Source organism: Cololabis saira, chromosome 21 (genome assembly GCF_033807715.1).
Source record: "Cololabis saira isolate AMF1-May2022 chromosome 21, fColSai1.1, whole genome shotgun sequence".
NCBI classification, from domain to species: Eukaryota; Metazoa; Chordata; class Actinopteri; order Beloniformes; family Belonidae; genus Cololabis; species Cololabis saira.
The window spans coordinates 29,165,553-29,190,867 of NC_084607.1; the positions used below are offsets into that span (position 1 = coordinate 29,165,553).

General features: G+C 38.4%; 1 protein-coding gene and 1 pseudogene across 1 annotated transcript; both read left to right on the forward strand.

Moving 5' to 3' along the window:
- The first annotated feature begins 9 nt into the window (after positions 1–9).
- Positions 10–12,202, forward strand: LOC133421569 (pleckstrin homology domain-containing family F member 1-like; annotated as a pseudogene).
- A 5,303-nt stretch (positions 12,203–17,505) lies between these two features.
- On the forward strand, positions 17,506–24,947 carry LOC133421570 (uncharacterized protein ZK632.12-like). The gene is made up of 4 exons (XM_061711223.1): positions 17,506–17,563; positions 20,814–20,921; positions 22,558–22,842; positions 23,325–24,947. Exons 1-4 carry the CDS (start codon positions 17,506–17,508, stop codon positions 23,549–23,551), a joined length of 678 nt encoding a protein of 225 aa, XP_061567207.1. The 3' UTR covers positions 23,552–24,947.
- The last annotated feature ends 368 nt before the right edge of the window (positions 24,948–25,315 follow it).

Below are 25,315 nucleotides of genomic sequence, written 5' to 3' on the forward strand. Positions count from 1 at the left end.
CTCTCGTCCATGCCCGTCCACATCTTTGCGATGGTGAAAGTAACTTCACATGTTTTAGCCACAAGATGTCCCTGTTGTATCAGACGTCTCTGTCCAGTGAGCCGTCATGGGACATGAGGCACACACAGTTCACCTGGGAGCAACGTGACGTTTGAAGACTTTGACATGCAGATATGCAACTATTTCCTTTGCCTTTCGTTTTTTTGTTATTATCAACGAACCTTGAAAAATGATGCAATGCAGATCTGCAGTGTTTCCTCCAGCAGTTTCCTCTCTCAAACGTGCAGACATTCTTTCCATTTATTAACACATTCATCCAAAAACACCCCCGAGATATATGCTTAATAGTTAATGAATCTACCTAAACGTCTCCTATTTTAAGCAAAAATATGTTATTGTAAGAAGATTTTCTTGACTAGAATTCTTAAAACTAACAAAGCGCTTTTCTTCTTTCTTAGAAAGAAATGTGCAGTTAATGACCCATTAATGCCTGACATATAAAATAATTATTCACACAGAAAACCCTTTTTTTCAATTAAAGTGTTAATTAGATACTGAAATTACAGTTTCTGAATAATGTTTTTCTAGTACTATTATTATTACATTGGGTAAATGTTTTTATATATCTATTTTATTTCATGGGGGTGGTACAGAGGTCTCAGAAATCCAAGTGTGATGCATCTACATCAGTACAGTGCATTACTACAGGTCATTTCAGGCGTCGTTGCAGGACGGCTGCACATTCCTCAGACCTGAGGCAGAAACACAGATCAAACCGGTGACTCTTTTAAATCTGCAGCTCAAAGTCAAGCAACATTGTATAAAGAAAAACACACAAACCCTGACATGGCTTCTGCAAAGAAATACAAATCAGTCATTTTCATTTAATGAATGAAAACACATCCATTATTGAAATTCAGCCCTTCAACACAATTTGCAAAGTTCCTTGATGATGACAATGATGCCATTTGAAACTGGTGATGCTGACTGGTGATTGTTATGATGATTTGCTTCAAAAATGATATTTGTGAAAGAGGAGCAAAGACGGGTAGAGGATCTCCACTTTGTCAACAAGTGAAAAGAAAAGGCCTGGACTGGACACCAGTGAGCCCTAATCTATTATACGACACCACATTAGTAGCTATCAATGATCAAATGCTGATTCATTCACGTGAGGAGGGAATTGTTGGGGAAACCCTCGTCAAGCATTAAAGCACAGAGATGCACCCACAACTTAAAGCTTTAGTGAATGAAATGAAGGTTTATGTTAACTTTGATGTTGATATCCGTGGGGTCAGAGGTGAGGATAGGAACAATCACAGAGAGGAAATACGTTCGGTGTTGGATCAGTGTCTTTGGTAAAGGTCGTTAACACTGCTGTGATGAGAATAACGAGGCAATAGCTGAAGAAGAAGAGGGTCATTGCTGACCGGCCCTTGCACAAATGAGTGCCTTACATTTCCATATCCTCCAGAACGACTTTTAAGCCTCGTGAGACGGCGTCATTTCAATATTTTATTGTCATTGTAAAGAACGATAAAATCAAATAAGAAACACGTGTAAAGATCACTCACTCCCAAAGTGCAGTAAACTAACTAACTTCACACTTATTATAATTGTCTGCAAAATGAACTTTGGGGGGTTGGCTGAGGGCAAAATTGGGGACGAAATATTCATCAAGCAGTCCAACTAGGAGTACAGGCTTTGGCTCAGTGTGCTGGTTCTGGCCCGGACCTGCACATCATCCCTGAGGGAAGCAGGTGGAGAAAGAGTGCAGGGTGTGCAGCATCACAATGATGCTGTGCACTCTCCTCACACACGGGCAGGTGGAAACAGTGATGATCTGAGCCTCCTGCTTGCAACATTAGAAGCCTTAAAGTTTTACTGTCCCAAGTGTTACATCCATTAAATGCAAATATGGATGCATAACAAAAGATAAGAAGCCGCAACAATAATAAAATAAAACAAATATACATTTTTGATGTGGGGTTTTAATAAAACTTGTGCCAAGTTTCTGGACATAAAAAACTTTTGAAAGAACTTTTTTGCCACCTGAAGCGTTTGTGCTTGTGTTGCTTTGTTTTTGTTTGTGTTGCTTTGTTTTTGTAAGCTCCGGTTTATCCTGTCAGTAAAGTGTCATTCAGACACTCAAACAAAACTTGTTTTGCTGCCTAACTCTTCTCCTCCCTTAACTTCTTTAACATGTTAAAATTATTAATGAAGAACTTCTTCAAGTATCATCGTTATATAACATAATGTTGAAATACTTCCCATTTGACTGAATACCGATGATGGTTTGCAAATTTTTACTTTAATTCATGTTGCACAGCGTATTTCATCAAAGGGGGCAAAAGAAAATTCAGCAAAGTTTTATATCAAACCATTAGTCTTCTGCATGTTGTTTGCAATAAAAAAAGAGAAAAGTTTCCTCATCTGAAAGGCCCAAAAGGCAGAAACATCTTTGCCAAATGTAGATTTGTACAGCAGACGTCTTGACCAAGTTGTGTCTTTGGTGAGTAACTGACCTTCATGGACTTACCTCAGCTGTTTGTGCAGCTGCAGTCGGTGGCTTCTTCCAGAGCATCATGTCACCGAAACTGCAGGGAAACCAAAAAATGTCTTTCGACAACTACGACACCAGTGCCAACACCAGTTTGTCTTTATTTTGGAAAAGTAAGGGTGTAGCTTTGGGTTCTGCCACAAGATCGCTGGGACCGGAAAACCATGACCCGACCATAGGGAAGCCAGCCTGGGTGTGGTGGCGACGGCTGCGGGTGGAGGTTCAAGGCGTCTAGGGAGCTGAGGAACTGAGCTTGGCACCAAAACTGCAAAGAAAACCTGGGTGCCAACACAAGTTGGAAGCATTAAACAATGAGATGCAGGTTTTTCTTCATCTAGAGCAGCTGGCTGAACTCCAGAATCTGATTGTTGAGCATTGCTGCCTATAATATACAGAGTTCTGCAAAATGTCCAAACTATTGCCTTTGTTTTCAAATTTATAAAATGCCTTTTTAGGTTATTGTCCTGCATAACAGAGGGAGAAATCATGTGGATTTGTCAAAGTCTTATTAAAAAGATCCAAATAATACACATTCTTCTCCTTTCTGAACAATGATTCACAACAAACCAGAGACACTCTGAGTCGTCTTTCGGCAAAATCTAAATCCTTACTGACAGTCATCTGCTCCGTGTTGAACTGCAGCATATTATTCTTTTTTTTTTAAGATCAGTAAAAACAAGAGAAATTAAGTTCTTGGCAAAAGAAAACATAATTTAGTAAGAGTTTAATGTTTCTAGTCTTGTTCCAACTATGCACACAGTGAGACAACTTTTTATACTTTTCTGTTCTGCCTTTTGATTTCCTTGTTTGGGGGCGGGGAGGCTCTCAGCTTCAGCCATGGCTCCATCTCTCCACCAGAGATCAACTGTTGTCCCTAATGAGGTTGATATATTCATTTGTTTATGGAGGTGAGGCTGGACCCACACCAGACTCCACCGTGGTGGAATTAGAATCAAAACTAAGACAAAATAAATGCAAAGAAGAGTACACTACTTCTTCTTTTTTTTTTTTTTTAACACTTTATTTGTCCCCGAGGGGCAATTTAAAAGGCATAAGGAGCAGCATTAAAAGACAACATACATACATAGAGTGTACAGTTAAAAATATCCAAGCTACTGCCAGTAAAAGTGCTTTGTGCTTAATGTTAAAGTGCTATGTGGATTAAGTCAGTCGCCGTTGAGACAGGGAGGGGTCGTTGTTTAAGAGCTGGACTGCTCTGGGGACAAAGGTGGCCCTCCTCCTCTATGTTCTGCAGCGTGGACATCGCAGCCTCCTGATGGGAGCCACTCCAACATTGAGTGAAGTGCGTGTGCGGGGTCGTGCAGGATCCTGTGAGCAGAGCGGAAGGTTTGTTGGTCGCAAAAAGCAGACAGAGCTCTAACAGGGTGTCCAATGATTTTTGAGCAGACTTTGGTGATGCTGAGTAGGCGTGACCGATCTTGCAGGGTGATGGAATGATTTGGCAGATAGAAGCAGGTAGAAGCAGATTTCAAACAGATAAATAGATAACTAAATACCGGTTATTTCCTCTTGGTTCTGTCCCGTTTTAATCAGCAAAGTTGCTGCCGTGTTAAAAGACACTGTTAGGAAAGGATCTATTTAGATACATACATGTACATCATTTACAGTTCAAACTCGCTCTGTACATGTAGTAAATATCTAATCTAACAACATAAATATCTGCAGCTTACATATCCTTTTTTTTAAATAGAGCGGATGCGGCTTGTATATCTTTTTTTTATTATTTTCTTTTAAAATAGAGCGGATGCAACTTATATTCAGGTGCGGCTTATAGTCAAGAAAATACATTTTTACACATTATACACATTTTTACATTATTTTTTATCAAACATTGTAAAACACTCTTAGAAAGAAACATCCCACAAATGACTGTCAATAATTCATTTTGTTTGTTTGAGTAAAGGTATGCGCGTGTCGTCATCTCAACCCAGTCTCATATAAAACCGTACCCTGGCTACGTTGGTCCAAAGTGCAAAAACGTAGAGGGGTTACAATATCAGCCCTTGAAACGTATAACTGTTACATTTTTCTAGCGCTTGAAATGTATAACTGTTACATTTTTCTGCCTATTCGTTTTGCGTCCAAGTCACGTGACTTTTAAGATTCTGGCCGTGATACCAACAAACACGGTGGACATTTTTCATTTTTGAGTGAAAAAAATCTATATTTTGAGTTAACAAACACGGTGGACATTTTTCATTTTTGAGTGAAAAAAATCTATATTTTGAGTTAGTTTCTGCATAGAAATGCGTTTTGATTACATTTCTAGCAATATATAAATGTATATAATCTCTTGCTTGCTCGTGGTTGCAACGTTTTTTTCAGATCTCGTCAGAATAGTGTAAAACTGGAACGTTTTAATAACGTGAAAAGGTTACATTTTTGGTTGCTGGACACGCTGGGAAACAAATCAATATTTTGAGTTAGTTTCTGCATAGAAATGCGTTTTGATTACATTTCTAGCAATACATATTTCACTTTCATAATATTCACTCAGTAAATGTATATAATCTCTTGCTTGCTCGTGGTTGCAAGGTTTTTTCAGATCTCGTCAGAATAATGTAAAACTGGAACGTTTTAATAACGTGAAATGGTTACATTTTTGGTTGCTGGACACGCTGTGGAAAAAAATCTATATTTTGAGTTAGTTTCTGCATAGAAATGCGTTTTGATTATATTTCTAGCAATACATATTTCACTTTCATAATATTCACTCAATAAATGTACATAATCTCTTGCTTGCTCTGGTTGCAAGGTTTTTTCAGATCTCGTCAGAATAATGTAAAACTGGAACTTTTTAATAACGTGAAATCTTTACATTTTTGGTTGCTGGACAGTGCTGTGAAAAAAAATCAATATCCTGAGTTAGTTTCTGCATAGAAAATGTGTTTTGATTACATTTCTAGAAATACATATGTCAATTTCATAATATTCACTCAATAAATGTACATAATCTCTTGCTTGCTCTGGTTGCAAGGTTTTTTCAGATCTCGTCAGAATACCCTGGCTACGTTGGTCCAAAGTGCAAAAACGTAGAGGGGTTACAATATTAGCCCTTGAAATGTATAACTGTTACATTTTTCTAGCCCTTGAAATGTATAACTGTTACATTTTTCTGCCTATTCGTTTTGCATCCAAGTCACGTGACTTTGAAGATTCTGGCCGTGATACCAACAAACATGGTGGACATTTTTCATTTTTGAGTGAAAAAAATCTATATTTTGAGTTAACAAACACGGTGGACATTTTTCATTTTTGAGTGAAAAAAAATCTATATTTTGAGTTAGTTTCTGCATAGAAATGCGTTTCGATTACATTTATAGCAATATATAAATGTAGATAATCTCTTGCTTGCTCTGGTTGCAAGTTTTTTTCAGATCTCGTCAGAATAATGTAAAACTGGAACTTTTTAATAACGTGAAATCGTTACATTTTTGGTTGCTGGACAGTGCTGTGAAAAAAAAATCCATATCTTGAGTTACTTTCTGCATATTAATGTGTTTTGATTACATTTCTAGCAATACATATTTAAATTTCATAATATTCACTCAATAAATGTACATAATCTCTTGCTTGCTCTGGTTGCAAGGTTTTTTCAGATTTCGTCAGAATACCCTGGCTACGGTGGTCCAAAGTGCAAAAACGTAGAGGGGTTACAATATTCAGTCTCACAGGAAAACGTGGTACAGGCTACGTTGGTCCACATTGCAAAACGTGGCCAATGTTACGATTTTCCCTCCTAAAACGTGAGATGTGAACGCGTTCCGTGGCTCATTCATTTTAATAGCTTTCGTTAGGTTTCGTTTCTGTCACGTGACTTTCAAGTTTTCGGCTGTGGAGGAAAAATATAATTGCTGCCATTTCTTTGATTCTCGGTCTAAATTGCAATATTTTAAGATAGTTTCGCCATGAAAAGCAGATTTTATCATATTCATAGCAAGAAATATATTTTGGTTATTTTACCCTGATTTAATGGATCTTATTGACGGAAATGTATGAACCATGTGCTTGTTTTACTTCCTTTGAGTAATAAATATATGCAAGGCCCAGTGCTTAATTTGTAAAGTGGGAGGTCCCGGAGCGCAGACGATGAGTGGCTCCGGTGCAAGAGAAAAAAAACACACACACACACACACACTGTTGAACTGTCCGTTTTGACGTTAACGGCGATTTTCACAATGATATCTGCAACATTTCTTAAGGCAGAAACACCACTGTATTACACAACATTAGTGGGTTAATTTCCTGCACATCAATTTTCATGTTTTTCCCTTTGATTGTGAGAAAAAAAGAGTTGTTTCATGCTGAGAGCATCATGCCAGCCAATCAGAATCCTGGAAAAACATCAACAAATGACACGTGTAACTTCCAGGCTGATTTATGTTTCCGCGCTACACCAACGCAGAGCCTACGGCGGAAGTGATACTAGTAGCTGATTGGCCGATATGTGATCATCATCATCATCATCACCACCACCATCATCACCATCTTTATCATCATCTTTATCATCATCTTCATCATCATCATCATCATCATCATCATCATCATCATCATCATCATCATCATCATCATCATCATCATCATCACCACCACCACCACCACCACCACCACCACCATCATCATCATCATCACCTTGATCACCTTCATCACCATCATCATCATCATCATCATCATCATCATCATCATCATTACCATCATCACCTTCATCATCATCATCCTCATCATCATCACCATCATCATCATCATCCCCATCATCATCATCATCATCCCCATCATCATCATCCAAGTCAAATTGCACGCGCGAGGTCCCGTTCATCGCTGCTTGCAGCTTTAATTTATATTTATATTTATATATAACTATTTTAACATTTCTAAACACAAAAACACGAAAGTGTCCTTGATAATTCAATAATACAATAGGTTCATGTTAAGGACATCCGTTTTAATTCGTTCTCCTTCGATTATGACATGTTATTAATGCTCAGTAGGCACAGGAGGTTTGTTATGTATTGTTATGAGGCCTATTTCGTGTCTATTTTTGAACAGTTCACTTTGAGCTAGGAAGCTGAAATTCTAGACTCTGTATCAGGAGGTGACTTTCATCCACTGTGCGGATTTTCAGATCTGTGTGACCTTCGGAAGTGTCAAAGGTCACCGCGTCTGTTGCTTTTCGGCCTGCGAAGACCATTTTGTGTCTTTTTTTGCATAGTTCACTAACGCTTTGAGCTAAGAGGCTGAAATTCTAAACTCTGTATCAGGAGGTGACTTTCATCCACTGTGCGGATTTTCAGATCTGTGTGATCTTCGGAAGTGTCAAAGGTCACCGCGTCTGTTGCTTTTCAGCCTGCTAAGACAATTTTGTGTCTTTTTTTGCATAGTTCACTAACGCTTTGAGCTAAGAGGCTGAAATTCTAGACTTTGTATCAGGAGGTGACTGTCATCCACTGTGCCGAGGTCCAGACCCATGTGACCTTCGGAAGTGCCAAAGGTCACCGTGTGTGGTGCCTTTTTCAGGCCTTTTTTGTGTGTTTTTTGAATAATTCACTAACGCTTTGAGCTGGGAGACTGATTTTTGACTATGTTGCAATGCAGAAGGCCCTTTGCTAGGATCTTTTGGTCCCGTGGCTGTATGACTTCCACAGAGCTAGTTGGCATTGCAGAGGGTTCACAGAGTTAAGACTTGGCAAGCCCAATCTAAGCCCAATATGGAGGCCACAGGTCGAGTTTTACTTGGTTTGGTCAAATATTGTGGCAACGGTGTCCGTTCGAATGTTGGAAAAGGTGACGTTTCAAAGCCCCGCCCAACGAAAAGTACAGGTCTGATCTGCACCAAACTAACGTCTGTCTGATCAGGGGATGCCCCCAAACAACATATAAAAAATTCAGACTCCTAGCTAAAGGCGTTAGTGAACTATGCAAAAAAAGACACAAAATAGGCCCTGTTCCATTAGTCAGGAGGCTCTCAGAGCTAGAGGTTTCTACACCCTCCTAACCAGCCAGAACGTTTTAGAGGAAACACTGTTGCAGAAGTCATAGAAATCTGGATTTTTCATATGTTGTTTGGGGGCATCCCCTGTTATACATTTCAAGGGCTAATATTGTAACCCCTCTACGTTTTTGCACTTTGGACCAACGTAGCCAGGGTATTCTGACGAGATCTGAAAAACCTTGCAACCAGAGCAAGCAAGAGATTATGTACATTTATTGAGTGAATATTATGAAAGTGAAATATGTATTGCTAGAAATGTAATCAAAACGCATTTCTATGCAGAAACTAACTCAAAATATTGATTTGTTTCCCAGCGTGTCCAGCAACCAAAAATGTAACCATTTCACGTTATTAAAACGTTCCAGTTTTACACTATTCTGACGAGATCTGAAAAAACCTTGCAACCAGAGCAAGCAAGAGATTATGTACATTTATTGAGTGAATATTATGAAAGTGAAATATGTATTGCTAGAAATATAATCAAAACGCATTTCTATGCAGAAACTAACTCACAATATTGATTTTATTCCCTGCGTGTCCAGCAACCAAAAATGTAACCATTACACGTTATTAAAACGTTCCAGTTTTACATTATTCTGACGATTTCTGAAAAAACCTTGCAACCACGAGAAAGCAAGAGATTATATACATTTACTGAGTGAATATTATGAAAGTGAAATATGTATTGCTAGAAATGTAATCAAAACGCATTTCTATGCAGAAACTAACTCAAAATATTGATTTTTTCCACAGCGTGTCCAGCAACCAAAAATGTAACCATTTCACGTTATTAAAACGTTCCAGTTTTACATTATTCTGATGAGATCTGAAAAAACCTTGCAACCACGAGCAAGCAAAAGATTATATACATTTACTGAGTGAATATTATGAAAGTGAAATATGTATTGCTAGAAATGTAATCAAAACGCATTTCTATGCAGAAACTAACTCAAAATATTGATTTGTTTCCCAGCGTGTCCAGCAACCAAAAATGTAACCATTTCACGTTATTAAAACGTTCCAGTTTTACACTATTCTGACGAGATCTGAAATAAACGTTGCAACCACGAGCAAGCAAGAGATTATATACATTTATATATTGCTAGAAATGTAATCAAAACGCATTTCTATGCAGAAACTAACTCAAAATATAGATTTTTTTCCCTCAAAAATGAAAAATGTCCACCGTGTTTGTTAACTCAAAATATAGATTTTTTTCACTCAAAAATGAAAAATGTCCACCATGTTTGTTGGTATCACGGCCAGAATCTTAAAAGTCACGTGACTTGGACGCAAAACGAATAGGCAGAAAAATGTAACAGTTATACATTTCAAGCGCTAGAAAAATGTAACAGTTATACGTTTCAAGGGCTAATATTGTAACCCCTCTACGTTTCTGCACTTTGGACCAACGTAGCCAGGGTACGGTTTTATATGAGACTGGGTTGGTCATCTTGAGAAACTGGTTGGCATGTCAACATTCCTGTTCTGAGTGGTGAACTTTAGCATTCAGTTAAAGCCTCACAGCTTTACAGGAATGTATCATCTAAACTTTAGATGATACTTTTACTTTAGATTCTAAAGTAAATATATGCTGTTCCTGCACCAGAGTTATAGGGTTGTTTTTTTAAATATATATATTGTATATTTGTCGTTTTCCTCCGTCAATACCTGGAAGGCCGACTGCGTCACCAGGAAGGAAGGCTGGACTCCACACTCTCTGCAACTGCAAGTCAACTCCCCTTGTTCTTTCAGGTGACCACAATAGATCAGCTCTCATCAGAGAGGGATCATCAGAAGCGGATCCAGGTGGTGGAAAATGCTTTCTGTCCATCGGGGACGTCCCTGTCCAGACCGGGTCGGCTTCTGCTGGGAGAGGGCACCCTGAGGAAGCAGGGGTGCAGACCTTCTTCCTCTTCAACGATGTTCTGGTGTACGGCAGCATCATCAGAAACGGTTGCTGGTTCAAAACCCAGAAGATCATCCCTTTAGGTGAGGCAGAGCTGTTTCTTGCCATGCAACTGCATAGCATACAGCATTTTCAATTTTCAATTTATTTATTTATTTAATGACAGGGACTGTACATGTTTTTTTTAATTTTTTTTTTTTATACCTTGTCTGCACACATATTAATGATTGATACCATGACGGTAGAAACCAAAGGCATACATATGTGCATTATTACTATATTTAATATATATACATATATATACGCATACATATGCATACACATACATAAATATACACATACAAACCCAGTGATGATTATTTTTTTTATTTTTTTATTTTTTTTCAGGGACTGTACATGTTAATGAACACGAGTGTAAACATGTATGGTTATAGCCATAGGCTAATTTCCACCATTCTTCCCTGTGGCAAATCAATGCCAAACATAAAACATAAAATCAGACACCAGCAAACAAAGAAGACAAGATATAGCGACGAAAGACAACATTTAAAAACAGGAGTAAGTTAGATAAAATCAATAGGAAATAAAAACATGTTACAATTAATACCAGTAAGTGACTGTCACGTTTAAAGTGCTAAGTGCTTAAGTGCAAGAGATTTAAAGTGTTATTGCTTCTTAAATTGCTTTAATTGCTTTAATTAAGCATCTACATGTATAGCATCTATAGCATCTATAGCATCTTTACACTAGGGGGCTCCAAAGCAAATGTAAGCTTCATCTGAGGAGGAAAATGACTGTGCAGGGATGTTGTTAGGCCCAGCTCCCCTTACCAAATTGGTAAGGGGAGCTGGTTGGAATCAACCCCAACTAACAAACAGGAGAATATCTTTTAATTAATGAAGCAGGAAATCCTCATTTTGACAAATCTGACTATATTCTTACTATCCTTGTCTGGTTAAACAAATAGACAATACGTTTAAAAAAATAGCGTGCAGTATGAAGATTAATTGACGTACATTTTATTGATGAATAAAAGGTAAGATTAGAAAGAGGGGGATTAAAGAAAGTGGTCACAGAAATAAACTGACAAAATGAGATTTAAAAAAATGATTGAACTGTGGTTGTGCTTAACAGATTTCTGTTAAATATTTGTGTTTGATCAGTTTCCACAAACCAACGTTTAATGATATGAATATTAGGCAGAGAAAATAAGAAATATTTTGTTAAACACTTATTGCACTAAATACTTTTAGATACTGTAAAGCTCTCTGATTAAGGCTTTTCTATCATTTCTATGTATTTTCAGAAGATTTGAAGCTGGAGGGCATGGTGGACGGGGTCAGATTCAAGCACCGGTGGTTGATCTGCACACCTTGCAAGTCCTTTATTGTGGCGGCTCAGTCATACGAGGAGAAACAGGCCTGGATGAAGCTAATCAGTGTATCTCAAAGCCGCCTGGTGCAGGACGGCAGCTGCAAGCCGAGCTCCGTCTTTGCTGTTTCCTGGATTCCTGAAGATGCAGCCCAGAAATGAATGCGCTGCTTCTGCAAGTTCACCGCCACCCTCCGTCGACACCACTGCAGAAAGTGTACATCACATCCACCCCACTGAGCAGCTGAGGATCTGCAAACTCTGCCACAGCTTGAATAAAGAAGAGAAGAAGTCCCGCCTGAGAGGAGACAGTGCTGGAAATAAAAGCTTTGACTGGTATTTCCCATTCTAGTCCTCTAGGGCTGGATCAGAAGGAATCTCCTGGTCTATTTTTAAAACTGGATGCTGGTGATCGTTGGGCCTTCAGGCAGCACTGGATCAAAAACTGGAAGCTGGAAATCACTTCTTGGACTTTCAAAGATTACTGTCTGTGAATACAGTTCACTGTGTAATCCACAAATGCAGTTTACGAGTCTATCGTGAAATAAGAAGCCCTATGTGGACACGATCACGAGCAACATCTGCTCCCAACCAGACATCTGTTTCAGGGATGGAACATTTCAGCAAGATTGAGCTAGATTACATACTGAAACCATCTCAAGAGAGCATGACACATTGCATTTGTGCCCGAAAAGTATATTTAGGATCCTCTTAAATTTGAATCTGAACAAATCAGCCACGACTATTCTCGTAACACCCTGATAGCCTTTGAAAGATCTACGTGTTCATTGTTGTCTGTTTGTCTGGTGTACCGTAAGAAAACCAGTGAACAGAATCAAATGTTAATACAAGCTTTTATTATATCATGCACAATGTTTTTCAGCCGGAGGTACACTTTTCTCAAACCACACAGGTAGGAGAGAAATGCAGACTGTGGTCATCAATCTAGTCATATTTATGCTGAAGACGGGAGGTGTTTTGTACGTTATAGGAGCAGATGTTGAACCATATCTGTTGAACCTTATCTGGGAGGCCAACTGCAGGGAAACAAACTTAAACATGTCACACTTTCAGCCATATATTTTCTGTTGTTTATCTCTAATCCGACATGCCAACCCAGCAAAGATCTACGACAGCCAAAAACCCAGAGAAAAACAGGAGGGGACACATCAATCTCAAAACCTCTGCTCTTCTTCACCGTCCTCACCTAAAGAACTCAGCTAATCAGTCTGGTCATAAAACCAGGAGGTGGTTCTGCTCTGAGAGCAACCATCAGTGTACAATCTTATAGAAAAACCCTTCATACCTTTAACCCTTTATAGGCCAAGTTACCATATACAGTAATTTCCGTGGACATGAAAAACTACTTTCCCCACACTTCTCAGTGAGGTGTTGAAGTCATGTGAGTTAATCCTGCCAATCAGCACAGATCATGCTTTGTCACAGGCAGTGTCATCATGGCATCTGACCAATCAGCAGTGCCCTGGAGAAGCGGGAACTTCATTGATTTTCAAGAAGGGGAAATTTCACATTTTTGCTCCTACCTTCTTCCACACAAAAGTTCAGAAAGCTGAAACTAACAATGCTAAGTTGATGACACTCACACAGCATGTGTTTGAATGATGGTTCTAACTGATAAGATAAGTGTTGTTTGTGCAGAATTAGTGAAATCAATGAAATAGTTAGCATGAATAATGGTGACCCCATATATGATCATACGCCCCTGTGTGGTAAAACTAGTGCAAGTGACTAAGGAACCTTTTATAGACATATGCCAGATACTCTAGTAAGCCATACTTTGTGTATTTTTTTACAAATACACCCCCTTATGGTCAAACTAGTTCAAGTGACAGTGTCCTTTTGTAGACATATGCCCGCTGCATGTAGTAAGTCATACTTTGGGTGTTTTCGTTTTACAAATAGCGCATTATAAGATAAGACAATATTGGATGTTGCATTGGATGTTGCCACAGATTTGTATAGCATAATATCAGTACCAACATTAATTCTAATGCTATTCTTCACTTCTTGTTCTGTGGCATGGTCAATGGCATGGTCCACCTGCCTGCTGCTGGTGGAGAGAGAGGGTCAGGAGGTGATTGGACTGATTGGACGAAATATATGGATGGAGAAAAAGAGAAGCCCTATAAGTCAAGTTGTACCATTTATGGAGAAAAGTTCTAATATCTCTATGAAGAGAGTATCATAAATATTATGTTGTATGTGTTTTTTGTATTTTTATACATATCCAATTTATGGGTACAATTTCACCCACAATGGGCAAGTAACCATACATGGTAACTTCAGTGTTAGATACAATGTTACTCGCGATGGGCAAGGAACCATATATGGTAACTTCTTTGACCTTGATTTGCATCAAGAATTTAAAAAAAAAGAAAAATTGATACTCTGTTAGTAGCCCCCAATAACATTCTAGGGTTGAAATTGTACATTTCCAAGTATTTCAATGAGTGCCCTATAAAGGGTTAACAACTTCATAAATTCCTAACAAGTTAAAGGGTTAGATTTATTTTTTATTTTTTTGTCATATATATAGTATTTTATCTTATCAGTTGTTTTTTTTTTTGTAGCAACAAAGTGTAAACCCTTTTTTTATTAATACTTTATGAATTCATCTCTTAAAACTCCAGCAACTGCTCTGCTCACGTCTCAACGACGAGGGGCCGGTACGCAAAGGAAAACATCGCTCTATTCCAAATTTTTTCTTTTTTTTTGTTGCTATCATCCAGTTAACTAATATTTTACATGAAATGGAAAAATGTCTCAATATCAGACTCTCTGTGATTCATGGGAATAAAATATGATTTTATGAAATCTGAAAATCTTTGTGTTCGGTTTTTATTTACATGTTACACAGCACCCCAGTGCTTTTGGCTTTGGGGTTGTAAATGAAGCTAATGAAGGGACACATTAGGCAGGTCCTGTAAAGATTTAGAAACATATGCCTCACATTTGAAAACTGACTAGCCGGCTTGAATACACAAACTGCAGAAGGCTCACCCGGACGGCGCGCGTATAATCACCGGCGACTTTAAAAAGGCAAAAGTCAGTGCTGCCAGCATGTTAATTGTCCGACCAGGGAAGGAAACACATTAGACCAGGGGTCTTCAACCAGATTAGGCAGGGGGCCACATCTGCAAAAGGACTATATGGAGAGGGCCACACTGTGTGCGCACACAAAGCACACAGGCGGAAAGTTTGGGGGTTTTCAAAATGTATTTTGCACTCAAAGACGAAGATTTATGTATATATAATACATATGTGCTCAGGAATGAGCAGGAGAATATATCTGTCTAGTTTACATATGAATTATGTATTAATTGTCTCCAGATTTAGTCATTGTGAATGTTAAATATAAAATTCACATAAAGAAATATTATTTTAAATGTAAGTTCATTTTGAAACCATGCATTATGCAAACTTAATGAAGTTGATATTGACCTACTTTTAATAAAACACGTCACTATGACAAAGCACCACTTTCTACCAAGATTTCCTTATTTGAATATTATTTTAAGCATTGAGCACAAGTATTTCAGTCCATAGTAGCCAGTTTGATGTTATAAATAAGCAACCAAAATATTAACCATAAGCTCCTTTATTTATGACACATCTGTGCATTATATCAGAAAAACAAAACAATTGCATGAAATTATAGGAGGTTTAGAAGTTCCATCTGAAATGCAAAATCCTTATTCAGAGATTCAAATGAAAAAAAATACAGGCCAATCCTAGAAGCCTAATAATGTAAACAAGTCCTCTATACAACAGAGGTTAATAACAAATAATGTGAGAAACATTATCAGTGTGCAACACTGTCAAAAAATCCAAAGTAGTAAAAAACATCTCCAAAAGAGATTAACATACAAACACTGTCCAATGAATCATTAACCAACTGAAAAGGCTACCAAGCATCTTAAACTTTTATTAATTAACAAAATGTGATATGTAAACCATGTTAGCCGCTGGCCGGAAGTGACTGAAGTGACTGTTTTCCAAATCAGAAACCGTTTATGATGTCGGAATTCTATTTAAAGAAAATCTGATTGCGTGTTCAAAAATTGGAATGAGGAACTGATTTGATCAAAATTCACCAAGAAGCGTTTATTGTACAGAATACTAGATATCAAGGGTCTAACACTGACTCCTCATCAGATGAAATCCGAAAGCCAAAGACCCCGGCCACATGGCTAACATAAACATTTATACTACAGGTGGAGGGGGTGTGGTTTAGACTTTGCCACTCTCATGGTTGGCTGGTTCTGGAGGCTCGTCTCCTCGTCCAATCTGGACAATCTCGTTCAATTGTTTACAAAGAATGCTGATCCTTCTGTCTTCTATCTATCCATCTAAAAATCTCACACAGGTGTTAAAGGGTTAACTTTGCATTTTAACATTTGCATTTGTCAAAATATTTTCATTCTGTTTCTCTTACATGTGATCATCTTTATCTAAAGTTTTATTATTTCATACTGAGGGACAAAAAGTGATTCATGTATGTTGTGTAATGCTTTGCAACAAATAATAACCAGACTGAGTTGTACAAATTTGTAGAAGACAATAAAATGATGCATAAAAACCTAAACGACTGAGTGATATATAATAGGTGAATTTGAAAGAAGGGATGAGATTTCATTTGAGGAATAAGGACTGAAGTTTTCCTGATTTAGACTGTCCTGTAAACCGATCACAGCTCAGAGTTCAACTCTTCGCTGGATGTGAACCAGTCTCAGTATATACTATACTATACTATACTATACTATACTATACTATACTATACTATACTATACTATACTATACTATACTATACTATAATACTGTCATTTAGCAGACGCTTTTATCCAAAGTGACTTACATATGAGAGAACAACACAACAACACTGGAAAGACAGCATGCTGCTCAATAGAAAAAGAAAACAGTATAAAACCCTATGTCCTATAAAGTGTGTCTCATGTGGGGTTTTATGAGGGGGTGCGCCAGGTTTTGAATGCAGATCTGAAGTGGATGCTGTTCGGATGTTTATCTTATTTCAGACATGTCTGAGGAAGTTACACGATACACATCTGCAGCGTGACGTCCCACAGCATGTTTTAAATGTGCATGCCTTGCAGAGATGTTCGTGGAGAGGGAGCAGGCCTCCACAGTGGTGAGACAGAAGAGAGCTGCTGCAGAGTTGACCTTGACACAGCTGGAGAGGTATTTCTGTCTCATAGAGGATAAAACAACCTGCATTGCATAGAATTAAGATCTCTGGGCCTTATTGTCAAACATATCATTTCATAAGAACGCTAATGCCTCTCTTCTTCTCTCCCCCCCAGTCTGAGAGAAGTGTGTGAGGCCAACATGGCCTGTGAGAACATGATGGACGTCAGCGGCATCATCGCCGCCTACACCGCCTACTACGGTCCCATCCCCTATTAGAAGCCAGACCACCGCAACTTGACTGCTCAGCAAAACTGTCTTTCTTCTGTGCAGATTCACTTTAGAGCTGATCTTTTTCTGTGCTGCTGAGCAAAACTCTGCCAAAGTGTTTCCTGCATAGATTTTGAAAAGCTGTCATATCTCTCAGCATGTAGATAAGCGTGATGAACGTAAATAAAGATAAATAAAATGCTGTTGCGTGAGCTCTCGTCCATGCCCGTCCACATCTTTGCGATGGTGAAAGTAACTTCACATGTTTTAGCCACAAGAGGTACCTGTTGTATCAGACGTGGCTGTCCAGTGAGCCGTCATGGGACATGAGGCACACACAGTTCACCTGGGAGCAACGTGACGTTTGAAGACTTTGACATGCAGATATGCAACTATTTCCTTTGCCTTTCGTTTTTTTGTTATTATTAACGAACCTTGAAAAATGATGCAATGCAGATCTGCAGTGTTTCCTCCAGCAGTTTCCTCTCTCAAACCTGCAGACATTCTTTCCATTTATTAACACATTCATCCATTCAATTCTTTCACCACTGAAAATGATGTCCTTTAATACTAAAAATGTTTAGTTTAAAAAAAAACAACAATATTAACACTGCAAAAACCCCCCCCGAGATATATGCTTAATAGTCCATGAATATACCTAAACGTCTCCTATTTTAAGCAAAAATATGTTGTTGTAAGAAGATTTTCTTGACTAGGAATTCTTAAAACTAACAAAGCGCTTTTCTTCTTTCTTAGAAAGAAATGTGCAGTTAATGACCCATTAATGCCTGACATATAAAATAATTATTCACACAGAAAACCCTTTTTTTCAATTAAAGTGTTATTTAGATACTGAAATTACAGTTTCTAAATAATGTTTTTTCTAGAACTATCATTATTACATTGGGTAAATGTTTTTATTTACATATCTATTTTATTTCATGGGGGTGGTACAGAGGTCTCAGAAATCCAAATGTGATGCATCTACATCAGTACAGTGCAGTACTACAGGTCATTTCAGGCCTCGTTGCAGGACGGCTGCACATTCCTCAGACCTGCATGAGGCAGAAACACAGATCAAACCGGTGACTCTTTTAAATCTGCAGCTCAAAGTCAAGCAACATTGTATAAAGAAAATCACACAAACCCTGACATGGCTTCTGCAAAGAAATACAAATCAGTCATTTTCATTTCCTTGTTCCTTGATGATGACAATGATGCCATTTGAAACTGGTGATGCTGAGTGGTGATTGTTATGATGATTTGCTGACGGGTAGAGGATCACCACTTTGTCAGCAAGTGAAAAGAAAAAGCCTGGACTGGACACCAGTGAGCTCTAATCTATAATTAGTCTATCACCACATTAGTAGCTATCAATGATCAGATGTGGGTAGAGGAGCCAAAAATTGTACTGAAGTAAAAGTACTGTTACTTCAGAATAATATGACTCAAGTAGAAGTAAAAAGTAGTCATCCAAATAATGACTTGAGTAAAAGTAAAAAAGTACTTGGTGAAAAAACTACTCAAGTACTGAGTAACTGTTGAGTAACGTCTGATTTATTTTTTTAACACAACCATTCAAACAGACATAAGTACAAAATAATCATCTTCAGGCAAATTAAATTAATAAAATAATAAAATAAATTAAAATTAATAAAAAATAATTTAAAATAAGCTTAAAGTAAATTCAAGTAATTTAATAAATAATAAAATAGATAAAATAACAGAATAAAAAAATTAATTAAGCACAAGTAGCACAAAATGTCAAGCCTTTGTACTTTTCTTTTTTAACCAGTCAGAACTAGAACAAGCCCATGAACTCATAGAAACTGTGTGTGTGTTTGAGTCTGTGTAAATGTGACAAAACATGCAAAAACAAACATTTTTCCAAAGAATCACCCAGTGATGTCATGAGATTGACGCGTACGCGGATAAAAGGGATAAAAGAAAAGTAACAGCTCAAGGTAGCCTAATGTAGCGGAGTAAGAGGAACAGTTTCTTCTTCACAAATCTACTCAAGTAAAAGTAAAAAGTATAGTGATTCAAAACTACTTCTAAAAGTACAAAATTTCCTAAAACTTACTCAAGTAAATGTAATGGAGTAAATGTAACTCGTTACTACCCAACTCTGTCAATGATCAAATGCTGATTTATTCACTTGAGGAGGGAATTGTTGGGGAAACCCTCGTCAAGCATTACAGCAGAGATGCTCCCACAACTTAAAGCTTTAGTGAATGAAAGGAAGGTTTATGTTAACTTTGATGTTGATATCCGTGGGGTCAGAGGTGAGGATAGGAACAATTACAGAGAGGAAATACGTTCGGTGTTGGATCAGTGTCTTTGGTAAAGGTCGTTAACACTGCTGTGATGAGAATAACGAGGCAATGCATAGCTGAATAAGAAGAGAGTCATCGCTGACCGGCCCTTGCACAAATGAGCACCTTACATTTCCATATCCTCCAGAACGACTTTTAAGTCTCGTGAGACGGCGTCATTTCAATATTTTATTGTCATTGTAAAGAACGATAAAATCAAATAAGAAACACGTGCAAGAATCACTCACTCCCAAAGTGCAGTAAACTAACTAACTTCACACTTATTATAATTGTCTGCAAAATGAACTTTGGGGGGGTTGGCTGGGGGCAAAATTGGGGACTAAATACATCAAGCAGTCCAACTAGGAGTACAGGCTTTGGCTCAGCCTGCTGGTTCTGGCCGGACCTGCACATCATCCCTGAGGGAAGCAGATGGAGAAGTGTGCACGGTGTGCAGCATCACAATGATGCTGTGCACTCTCCTCACACACGGACAGGTGGAAACAGAGGTGATCTGAGCCTCCTGCTTGCAACATTAGAAGCCTTAAAGTTTTACTGTCCCAAGTGTTACATCCATTAAATGCAAATATGGATGCATAACAAAAGATAAGAAGCCACAACAATAATAAAATAAAACAAATATACATTTTTGATGTGGGGTTTTAATAAAACTTGTGCCAAGTTTCTGGACATAAAAAACTTTTGAAATAACTTTTTTGCCACCTGAAGCATTTGTGCTTGTGTTGCTGTGTTTTTGTTTGTGTTGCGTTGTTTTTGTAAGCTCCGGTTTATCCTGTCAGTAAAGTTTCATTCAGACACTCAAACAAAACTTGTTTTGCTGCCTAACTCTTCTCCTCCCTTAACTTCTTTAACATGTTAACATTATTAATGAAGAACTTCTTCAAGCATTATCGTTATATAACATAATGTTGAAAGACTTCTCATTTGACTGAATACCGATGATGGTTTGCAAATTTTTACTTTAATTCATGTTGCACAGCGTATTTCATCAAAGGGGGCAAAAGAAAATTCAGCAAAGTTTTATATCAAACCATCAGTCTTCTGCATGTTGTTTGCAATAAAAAAGAGAAAAATGTCCTCGTCTGAAAGGCCCAAAAGGCAGAAACATCTTTGCCAAATGTAGATTTGTACAGCAGACGTCTTGACCAAGTTGTGTCTTTGGTGAGTAACTGACCTTCATGGACTTACCCTCAGCTGTTTGTGCAGCTGCAGTCGGTGGCTTCTTCCCGAGCATCATGTCACCGAAACTGCAGGGAAACCAAAAAATGTCTTTCGACAACTACGACACCAGTGCCAACACCAGTTTGTCTTTATTTTGGAAAAGTAAGGGTGCAGCTTTGGGCTCTGCCACAAGATCGCTGGGACCGGAAAACCATGACCCGACCATAGGGAAGCCAGCTGGGTGTGGTGGCGACGGCTGCGGGTGGAGGTTCAAGGCGTCTAGGGAGCTGAGGAACTGAGCTTGGCACCAAAACTGCAAAGAAAACCTGGGTGCCAACACAAGTTGGAAGCATTAAACAACAAGATGCAGGTTTTTCTTCATCTAGAGCAGCTGGCTGAACTCCAGAATCTGATTGTTGAGCATCGCTGCCTATAATATACAGAGCTCTGCAAAATGTCCAAACTATTGCCTTTGTCTTTCAAATTTATAAAATGCCTTTTTAGGTTATTGTCCTGCATAACAGAGGGAGAAATCATGTGGATTTGACAAAGTCTCATTAAAAAGATCCAAATAATACACATTCTTCTCCTTTCTGATGATTCACAACAAACCAGAGACACTCTGAGTCGTCTTTCAGCAAGTATTACCTATGAATCTGTAAAAATCTAAATCCTTACTGACAGTCATCTGCTCCGTGTTGAACTGCAGCATATTATTCTTTTTTTTTAAGATCAGTAAAAAAGAGAGAAATTAAGTTCTTGGCAAAAGAAAACATAATTTAGTAAAAGTTGAATGGTTCTAGTCTTGTTCCAACTATGCACACAGTGAAACCACGTTTTATACTTTTCTGCTCTGCCTTTTGATTTCCTTGTTTGGGGGCGGGGAGGCCCTCAGCTTCAGCCATGGCTCCATCTCTCCACCAGAGATCAACTGTTGTCCCTAATGAGGTGGATTTATTCAACTGTTTATGGAGGTGAGGCTGGACCAACACCAGACTCTTTATGCAGTTCTGGAATTAGAATCAAAACTAAGACAAAATAAATGCAAAGAAGAGTACACTACTTCTTCTTTAGCAGATAGAAGCAGGTAGGAGCAGATTTCAAACAGATAATAAATACCGGTTATTTTCTCTTGGTTCTTTCCCGTTTTAATCAGCAAAGTTGCTGCCGTGTTAAAAGACACTGTTAGGAAAGGATCTATTTAGGTACAAACATGTACATCATTTACAGTTCAAAATGGTTCTGTACATGTAGTAAATATCTAATCTAACAACATAAATATCTCCAGCTTGCATATCCTTTTTTTTAAATAGAGCGGATGCGGCTTGTATATCTTTTTTTAATTATTTTTTTAAAAATAGAGCGGATGTGACTTATATGCAGGTGCGACTTATATGCAGGTGCGGCTTATAGTCCAGAAAATACGGTATTTATTTATTATCAAACATTGTAAAACACTCTTAGAAAGAAACATCCCACAAATAACTGTCAATAATTCATTTTGTTTGTTTGAGTAAAGGTATGTGTGTGTCGTCATCTTGAGAAACTGGTTGGCATGTCAACATTCCTGTTCTGAGTGGTGAACTTTAGCCTTCAGTTAAAGCCTCACAGCTTTACAGGGATGTATCATCTAAACTTTAGATGGTACTTTTACTTTAGATTCTAAAGTAAAGTATATATGCTGTTCCTGCACCAGAGTTATAGGTTTTTTTAAAATATATATTGCATATTTGTTGTTTTCCTCCGTCAATACCTGGAAGGCCGACTGCGTCATCAGGAAGGAAGGCTGGACTCCACGCTCTCTGCAACTGCAAGTCAACTCCCCTTGTTCTTTCAGGTGACCACAATAGATCAGCTCTCATCAGAGAGGGATCATCAGAAGCGGATCCAGGTAGTGGAAAATGCCTTCTGTCCATCGGGGACGTCCTTGTCCAGACCGGGTCGGCTTCTGCTGGGAGAGGACACCCTGAGGAAGCAGGGGTGCAGACCTTCTTCCTCTTCAACGATGTTCTGGTGGATGGCAGCATCATCAGAAACGGCTGCTGGTTCAAAACCCAAATTGGTAAGGGGAGCTGGTTGAAATCAACCCCAACTAACAACTAACAAACAGGAGAATATCTTTTAATTAATGAAGCAGGAAATCCTCATTTTGACAAATCTGACTATATTCTTACTATCCTTGTCTGGTTAAACAATGGTTAAATAAAAAATACATTGAAAAAAAAGCATGCAGTATGAAGATTAATTGACATACATTTTATTGATGAATAAAAGGTAAGATTAGAAAGAGGGGGATTAAATAAAGTGGTCACAGAAATAAACTGACAAAATGAGATAAAAAAAAATGATTGAACTGTGGTTGTGCTTAACATATTTCTGCTAAATCTTTGTGTTTGATCAGTTTCCACAAACCAATATTTAATGATAGGAATATTAGGCAGAGAAAATAAGAAATATTTTGTTAAACACTTATTGCACTAAATACTTTTAGATACTGTAAAGCTCTCTGATTAAGGCTTTTCTATCATTTCTATGTATTTTCAGAGGATTTGAAGCTGGAGGACATGGTGGACGGGGTCAGATTCCAGCACCAGTGGTTGATCTGCACACCTTGCAAGTCCTTTATTGTGGCGGCTCAGTCATACGAGGAGAAGCAGGCCTGGATGAAGCTAATCAGTGACTCTCAGAGCAGCCTGGTGCAGGACGGCAGCTGCAAGCCGAGCTCCGTCTTTGCTGTTTGCTGGATTCCTGAAGATGCAGCCCAGAAATGAATGCGCTGCTTCTGCAAGTTCACCGCCACCCTCCGTCGACACCATTGCAGAAAGTGAACATCACATCCACCCCACTGAGCAGCTGAGGATCTGCAAACTCTGCCACGGCACCAATAAGGAAGAAAAGAAGTCCCGCCTGAGACAATACAGTTCTGAACAGAAAAGCTTTGACTGGGATTTCCCATTCTAGTCCTCTAGGGCTGGATCAGAAGGAATCTCCGATGGTCTGTTTTTAAAACTGGATGCTGGTGATCGTTGGGCCTTCAGGCAGCACTGGATCAAAAACAGGCTGGAAATCACTTCTTGGACTTTCAAAGATTACTGTCTGTGTATACAGTTCACTGTGTAATCCACAAATGCAGTTTACGAGTCTATCGTGAAATAAGAAGCCCTATGTGGACACGAGCTGCTCCCAACCAGACATCTGTTTCAGGGATGGAACATTTCAGCAAGATTGAGCTAGATTACATACTGAAACCATCTCAATAGAGCATGACACGTTGCATTTGTGCCCGAAAAGTATATTTAGGATCCTCTTAAATTTGAATCTGAACAAATCAGCCACGACTATTCTCGTAACACCCCGATAGCCTTTGAAGGATCTACGTGTTCGTTTGTCTGGTGTACCATAAGAAAACCAGTGAACAGAATCAAATGTTAATACAAGCTTTTATTATATCATGCACAATGTTTTCCAGCCGGAGGTACACTCTTCTCAAACCACACAGGTAGGAGAGAAATGCAGACTCAGATGTTGAACCTTATCTGTTGAACCTTATCTGGGAGGCCAACTGCAGGGAAACAAACTTGTCACACTTTCAGCCATATATTTTCTGTTGTTTATCTCTAATCCGACATGCCAACCCAGCAAAGATCTACGACAACCAAAACTCAAAAACAGGAGGAGACCCATCAATCTCAAAACCTCTGCTCTTCTTCACCGTCCTCACCTAAAGAACTCAGCTAATCAGTCTGGTCATAAAACCAGGAGGTGGTTCTGCTCTGAGAGCAACCATCAGTGTACAATCTTATAGAAAACCCCCTCATACTTTTAACAATTCCATAAAATCCTAACAAGTTAAAGGGTTAGATTTTTTTTTTGTCATATATATGATCTTATTTTATCTTATCAGTTGTTTTTTTTTCAGTAGCGACAGAGTGTAACACTTTTTTTATTAATACTTTATGAATTCCTCTCTTAAAACTCCAGCAACTGCTTTCCTCACGTCTCAACGACGAGGGGCCGGTATGCAAAGTTAAACATCGCTCTATTCCAACTTTTTTCTTTTTTTTTGTTGCTTTCATCCAGTTAACTAATATTTTCCATGAAATGGAAAAATGTGTCAATATCAGAATCATTCATGATTAATGGGAATAAAATATGATTTTATGAAATCTGAAAATCATTGTGTTCGGTTTTTATTTACAAGTTACACAGCACAGTGCTTTTGGCATTGGGGTTGTAAATGAAGCTAATGAGCTAATGAAGGGACACATTAGGCAGGTCCTGTAAAGATTTAGAAACATATGCCTCACATTTGAAAACTGACTAGCCGGCTTGAATACACAAACTGCAGAAGGCTCACCCGGACGGCGCACGCATAATCACCGGCGACTTTAAAAAGGCAAAAGTCAGTGCTGCCAGCATGTTAATTGTCCGACCAGGGAAGGAAACACATTAGAGGGTTATTCAGATTATTCAGGGGGCCACATCTGCAAAAGGACTATATGGAGAGGGCCACACTGCGTGCGCACACAAAGCGC